General features: G+C 34.0%; 1 protein-coding gene across 6 annotated transcripts in view; it reads left to right on the top strand.

Annotated features, from left to right (window-relative positions):
• The window catches only part of KIF2A (kinesin family member 2A), a 73,103-nt gene extending 66,378 nt beyond the window's left edge, over window positions 1-6,725 (top strand). For 5 of the 6 annotated variants that reach the window (XM_038530699.1, XM_038530700.1, XM_038530697.1 and 2 more), the window contains 3 exons: window positions 242-343; window positions 2,578-2,713; window positions 5,014-5,359. In XM_038530699.1, coding sequence (XP_038386627.1) covers window positions 242-343; window positions 2,578-2,713; window positions 5,014-5,099 — 324 coding nt within the window. In that variant the 3' untranslated portion in view covers window positions 5,100-5,359. Of the gene's footprint in view, window positions 1-241; window positions 344-2,577; window positions 2,714-5,013 lie in introns of all 6 variants that reach the window. The other variant, XM_038530696.1, reaches the window with a different exon arrangement.
• The last annotated feature ends 687 nt before the right edge of the window (window positions 6,726-7,412 follow it).

The following is a 7,412-nucleotide window of genomic DNA, read 5'->3' on the forward strand; positions in this document are numbered from 1 at the left end:
AAGTGAAAACTACCCCTTATGATAGGCTTAAATTTGGGGTGTCTTATTGAGTGCTACATCAAATATTTTTGACCCATAAAAAGAAGTTATAGCTTTGCCTTTTATATTTTAGTAGTCTTTATCTTTCAATCTTCCTCAGTTTCTAAATGACATTTTTTATAAATGACCTAGAAAAACTACTTTATGTAATATTTAAAATGTAAACCTTATGTCCTAATTTTTTAAACTTGTTCATCTTAAGGAAGAAGAAGTTTCTCCCCAGTTGTTTACTTTCCACGAAGCGGTCTCACAAATGGTAGAAATGGAAGAACAAGTTGTAGAAGACCACAGGGCAGTGTTCCAGGTAAAGTAAGACAGGACCTTTCATCAAAGTGTTTCTTTAGGGAAATTAAGAACTTTCATAATACTTTGAGTATTATGCTAATCTAAAAAAAAATACTTGTGTGTATGGGTATTTGTAGGGTATATGGGATATTTTGAGAAGAATGAATGATGGTTACAAACAGTGGTTTTTTTTGCACTATGGTGAAAAGATCTAGTTTATTTACTACTGTTCTGCTTGTTTTGCTTTTGTTAGTTGTCCATTTTTAGAGAAGGATTGAACTTCTGCCCTTTACCACCCCTTTGTGTTAGGACAGTTTTATTTGACAGCGGTAAGAAAAATTTCTAAGCGTTACCAGAACAGTTAAGGAGGTAGCTTTCTTTGCAGAGGAGGAAGATTGCTTCAGGAGAGGGACAGTAGTTACTAACAGTGGCAGATGAGTGGGGAGTGTTAAATCCCTGCCTATCACAGTAACTTCTGACATATTCATCCCATTGTACATTCAGCCTATTAAAAGCACTGTATGATTTACTGTATGATTTCCTTCTCCCCTGCTCCCTTTACTAACAAGACGATATCCTGGAGGGTGATACTTATGAAGTGAAGGTAGACATCATTATGGAGACTATAAATGCATTCTAAGAAAAAAGTGAATAGCTCAGTCTTTCTATTGACCTGTGTTATTTCTCTGATGTTGAAGAAATATTTATTTGTAAACAAATATTAACATGACTCCAGTGTAGGATATTTAAGCACCTTGATAAAAGGCTCAAAAAAATAAGAAAACTGTTTATTTTATAAATTGAGAAAAGAATGTACACTCATTCTATTACAGCTACAGTTTAGTCAAACTTTTATTATTAGAATCCATTTAGAGGCGAAGTGTTTAGATTAAATCAAGAGGGGACACTTGTAATTTAAGAAAATAATCAGTGTCCTTTTGGAGCAAGGTGTCTGTCATATAAAGACCATCATTTCCCACTCTGCCATTTTATGATGAAGGCTAAAAGGTCTTTGTATTTTGGCAGAACTGGGTATTTTTCAGTTTCAATTAAGTATTCTTTTTACAGTTACGTTTGTTGTTCCTTTATACTGTGATATGCCATTTCTCAAAATGGGGTTTTGTTTTAAAAGATTAAGTGGATAGCAAAAAGAAAGGAAAAATACGATGGTGTGTATATTTGTTTTAATTATTACATATATAGTTTTCTAATAGATGTCTGTAGCTAAGTTAGCTAATTCAGCCTGATAATACATAGTCTAGTTATGATTAGCTGTTAAATTGCATTGAAAGCTAGAAAGTTGCCCATGTTAATATCCAAAACTTATTTAATTCAGAATGATCTGAACATGTTAGTGATCCATGTGATCCAGGACATTGCTGAAAAATGAAACTTATAAATTCCACATTATCTAAAAATCACTTAATGGTTTCCTTTAAAACATTTATGAGGGATGCCTGGATGGCTCAGTGTTGAGCATCTACCTTTGGCTTAAGGACATGATCCCAGAGTTCCGGGATTGAGTCCCACATCGGGCTCCTGTATGGAGCCTGCTTCTCCTTCCTCTGCCTATGTCTCTGCCTCTCTCTCTGTGTATCTCTCATGAATAAATAAATATAATCTTAAAAAAAAATAAAGCAAAAAAAATAAATAAATAAAATAAAAAAAAAATAAAGCATTTATGAATAGTAAGTAGCTACTATTTAGTGGTTTGTTGATTCTTCTAAAATTGGCTGTCCATCGGTCCTATAGTTACAATAATTTTGAAGAGCTGGTGTTTAGAATTTAGAATTAACTCTTGGGCCAACCACTGTGAGGCCCCAAATGGATTTGTAAATTCTAGATGATATGCGAGTTCTAGGCTACCATAGATTATTAGATTGTTCAGTATCTTTATTATATCATTCTTCCCCAGTTTTAGGGGTAGCTACTATACTAAAGTTTTGAGAATTAACGTGCTCACTTATTGATACTTAATGTATTTGATTCATTCCCTTCCCCAAACCCTTACCCAAGGTACAGTAAAAGTAGAAAAATGAAGTTACCTTGCTTGGCTTATTGTATTCTGTTTGTGTTAGAATTTAAGGAGATATTTCTTAATTTTACCCTGTAAATAAAGATGTTCTATACTTAGTAATATTTTAGAGAATACCATCTTAAGTATGTTTGATTATATTTAACATACTTGAAGTTTGTAAATTGGTTTCTTTCTTCAGAGAAGCTTATTGGATTGTTGAATTTTTGTCCTTTTAGGAATCTATTCGATGGTTAGAAGATGAAAAGGCTCTCCTAGAGATGACTGAAGAAGTAGACTATGATGTAGATTCATATGCCACCCAACTTGAAGCTATTCTTGAGCAAAAAATAGACATTTTAACTGAGCTGCGGGGTAATTTCTTTTTCATTTTAGTGTTTGAAATCTTCTTGATCTTTGATTGTAATTGGTGGGAGGATTTCATATTGTAGGAGGACATCCGAAATAAAAATTATGGGTACCATTTAATGTATTTCCAAAGGTATAAAGACAGACTAGTCATTCTGTTTTTTGTAAAAAAGAAACCTGGAGCATCCTTTCAGGTGCTCTTTAGTTTTTTCTCTTTTAGGCATTTGAAAAGATAAAAGCATCTTGTAATTAAATAGGGAAAATGTATTTTAGCAAATTTGTAAATTTTATATACCCATTCAGATTTTTGTTTTATAGATCAGTGCTTTTCAGAATTATTTGCTTAGATTAGGTCTATTCAGAACCATCTCTTCTGTAGCCTCTTGTCTGCATCTCTTTTCTGTGTATCTCTGTCATGTTTTTCCTTTGAAGACTTGTTTTAAACAATCAAGTGGAAGGTTTCAAGACCTTGAACAACTGAAGACCTTTTGACAGTTAATTCTTCCTACTTTGCTAATGGAGGGAAGCATGTGACTTGCCCACATGCCAGGTCCTTGGCTTTTTAATTAGCTTATTTGTGTAGCCTCACATATGCATTTATTGGGCATGCTTGTTTCTTAGGCACTGGCAAATTAGTTGTCTCCATTTATATGCGAATGGACATCTGTGTATGTGTACATGAAATGCAATGTAAACCAGATTGAAATTGCTAGTTTTTAGCACCAAACTGGCTAATTTTTGAACTAGGTCCTTTGTGAAATTGGTTGTTTGAAATCGTATCCTATAGAGCCAGCAGTGACCATTCACTCAATTCAGAATTGTTTGTGGAAATGTAGAGTTTCCAAAACTTAGTTTTGTTTTCCATGTTCTTCATATTCAAGCCTTGATTTAAAGTATTGTGATCATTTTTTATTTCTTAGCACTGACAAGCAGCTTTTATTCAGAACAAATCATAATGAATTCTAATTTTTTTCTTTGTAATAATGTGGCATTCAACTTAGTTGACTTTCTTTAATTTTTTCAGGATTACTGTCTAGCTATTATATTATTGTATTATTCAGTCCTTTTTTAGGGGAGGAAAAAAACTTTTTTACATCCAGAGATCATTTTTGTATTAATATAAGAAGTTTGAAAGCTTTTATCTTATACTAACAGGTATGAGATCCAGAGGTCCTTAAATTCCTTTCTAAATTTCAGAATTTAATTTTTTAAATATTGTCCTTCTGAAGAGGGGAAAGAAATTGAGATTCCAACTAATATATCTTTCTTTTCTTCCAAAGGCCATAACCTTTGTGCCATTAATACATTTTAAGTTGAGTAATTGTTTGTAGAGGGTGCTGTCCTGTTCATTGTGCATTGCTTACCAGCATCTTTGGTCTCTATTGACAAGATGATAGTGGCCACTACCCCAGTTGTGACGGTCAAAAATGTCTAGCTATTACAAAACATCACGGGGTGGTAGGGGAACATCACCAAAAATCACTATTAGAAATGGAGAGGAGATATTTCTCATCTTCACAGATGACTTTTATTTGCCTCTGTCAATTTATTTACCTATTTCTTATTCTGATGGGACTCTCAGTTAATACATAATAGTAGGAATTGTAAGACCAAGAAATGTATCATCCTATAATCCCCTTTTCCTATCCCCTTTTACAATCACTGATAAGAACAAAATGACTTTCTGTTTTAAAAATGCAAACATCTTTTGAAATTTCATAGCTTAAAAATGTAAAATAGGCATTGGGATTAGAAGTTTCTTAATATTGAGGGAAAGAATGTCTACAAATTTGAGGGAAGAAATGTCTACTTTATAGTTTAGTAAGATTCAGAGGCACCTGGCCAGCTTAGTAGAGCATGTGACTCTTGATCCTCAAGGTTGTTAAGTCTGAGCCCCACATTGGGCATAGAGATTACTTAAAAAAAAGAGAGAGAAAAGACTCAGTCTTCTTTTGAACATGACTGTACACATTAACACACATATATAGCATGTCTACACTCCAAAAAGGAATTCAAATAAACTAAAATTCAACTAAAATTCAACACTGTAAAATGTGCCAAACAGAACAGAAACCTGTTGAAGATAGAGAAATAAGTTATTTTTATGAATCTTTAAATAATGAAACTGTCACTATAGTTACATATTATTGCATTTAGTTCTGAGTTTCTGAACAACAAAGAACAAAAGGAAAAATCCCGAGTTTGTATTTCGAAGTAAGGTAACTGATTTGATAGGACCCATGAAGTTGTATACTGTATTGTGGGCAATACAGTACTTATTCTCTTGTTCTTTTCTTTTTTCCAAGATAAAGTGAAATCTTTTCGAGCAGCTCTACAAGAAGAAGAACAGGCCAGCAAGCAAATCAACCCGAAGAGACCCCGTGCCCTTTAAATCAGCATTTGCTGCTAAAGGATTCCCAGAACCCACACTGCTGTAACATTCAATGGTTCAGCTGTAAGGGCCATTTGAGAGTTTGAAATTTTAAGTGTCTGTGGAAAATGTCTTGTCCCTTCACCTGAATGGCATTTCAATTTTATGAAACACTCCTTTGTCTACAAAATGCTTCTAGTCCAGGAGGCACAACCAAGATTTGGGAACTGAAGCATTTTGTTTCATTTACCCAAAGAGTGATTTACTTTTGGAGATCGTTGCCAATTTTATTTTCTGTATGATGGAGTAAGGTTGTGAACTTGATCCAGAGGTGAATAGTAGGGGGAAGCCACAGCATTTCCTTTTAACTTGGTTCAATTTTTGTAGCAAGACTGAGCAGTTCTAAATCCTTTGCGTGCATGCATACCTCATCAGTGACTGTACATACCTTGCCCTCTCCCAGAGACAGCTGTGCTCACCTCTTCCTGCTTTGTGCCTTGACTAAGGCTTTTGACCCTAAATTTCTGAAGCACAGCCAAGATAAAGTACATTCCTTAATTGTCAGTGTAAATTACCTTTATTGTGTGTACATTTTTACTGTACTTGAGACATTTTTTGTGTGTGACTAGTTAATTTTGCAGGATGTGCCATATCATTGAATGGAACTAAAGTCTGTGACAGTGGACATAGCTGCTGGACCATTCCATCTTACATGTAAAGAAATCTGGAATTATGATTTTAAAACCATATAATGTGGCTATAATTTTCTTAGCATTTTCTTTGTAAAGAACTAAAATATAAACTAGTTGGTGTATAATAAAAAGTAACGAAATTCTGAGAAGAGTTTTATCTTAGGATAATACATATATATGCAGTGTGTGTTCCAGTGTGGTATTAACAGGACTAATAGTGCAATTTGATCCTTACCAATACCATTACTTAAGTGAAAGTGTCCATTAGCACCCCAAAATGTACCTTCTAAATGTACTGATAAAGGAAATTGGCTTCTGATGCATGAATACTTACATGTACACTGAAAGTAGTCCATAATAGAACTGTTAGTTTAAGCCAAGTGTAGACAGTACATAACTCCCGTGAAAAAGAATTAAGCTAAAAAAGAGTTGACTTTGCCTTAAAAGGCAAATGGAACCCAAGCCCCATCCATTACCTAATGTGTGATATTTCATCATTATTTGGTGAGAATCACCAAGTTCTCGCCAATAAATTGGTTTAGGGTATGCTGCTTTTTAAATGGTGGCACTTATTTTTACAGATTGCTACTCCAAGGAAGAAAACTGGCCACTTTTCATGTAAATATTTTGTTAAAAGATTTATATATCTCTCTAGGAGTTTTCCCTTAGTTCCTAGGATAGTCCAGGAGTAGATTAACAAGAAAAAATCTCCCAAGGATGTCTTGGTTAGATTTACTCTAAGGAACTCTACTGCTCATTCATTTGGGCCAAAGGGAAGCTATGAATAGAGAGTCACATGAGCCAGATTCCCTACTTCATTGTTCATAGCACCCCGAGGGTAGTTGTGGGAAATCCTAATAACACCATGGTGAAATGCTCCTCTGTAAACTTGAAATCTAGAACAAATGTAGATTTTCACAATGTGCTTATTAATAAATGATATCTATGGAATTGAGTTTTAGAGATAATTTACTTCAGTACAATCACCTTTGTTTTGGAAGGGACTCAGGTTTTCTTGCAGTTGTAAGATATGTTCTATTTGTGTTTATTTCGGAGAGAAGAATGGAGCAGATACTATTGACCTTGCAGAGGATGCTTTAAAAGGGTAGTTTTTGAGGCTAACCAACCTTCAGAGGGCAATAAAGAGATGTGAACTTGCTCATTTTAAAGCACAACAGATTACTCTTAATTTATTAATTAAATAAGATGGGTACTATCTGTGGAAGGTCTCCTCATGTTCAAATACGCTGCCTTACCCTATAATGGCTTCATTCTGATCAGTATCAAGGTCTGTCACCAGAAAAGATGGTGGTGGTATAATCCAAACCTTCAGTTTTACAGATAGGGAAAACTGAAGGCCAGAAAAGGGACTGAAACTCAGTAATTCATACGGGAAGAGGAAATAGAGGGAAAACTGAATTAATTCTTAAAATTTTCCTGTAAGGATAGACGGTACAAATGAATTTTGCAAAGTAGTTTTGTGACATTAAAAAAAACCTACTCTTGAGGTATATTTAATATTTATGTAACAAAAGCAGCTCAAAGCTATTATTTAAAGAAAAACTAATTTTTTTGGATCTGGATTTAACATTCTTTACTTTCTCAGACTTCTTATAAGCTGATATTCCTATTAATAAGTAAT

This window comes from Canis lupus, chromosome 2 (assembly GCF_011100685.1).
Source record: "Canis lupus familiaris isolate Mischka breed German Shepherd chromosome 2, alternate assembly UU_Cfam_GSD_1.0, whole genome shotgun sequence".
NCBI classification, from domain to species: domain Eukaryota; kingdom Metazoa; phylum Chordata; class Mammalia; order Carnivora; family Canidae; genus Canis; species Canis lupus.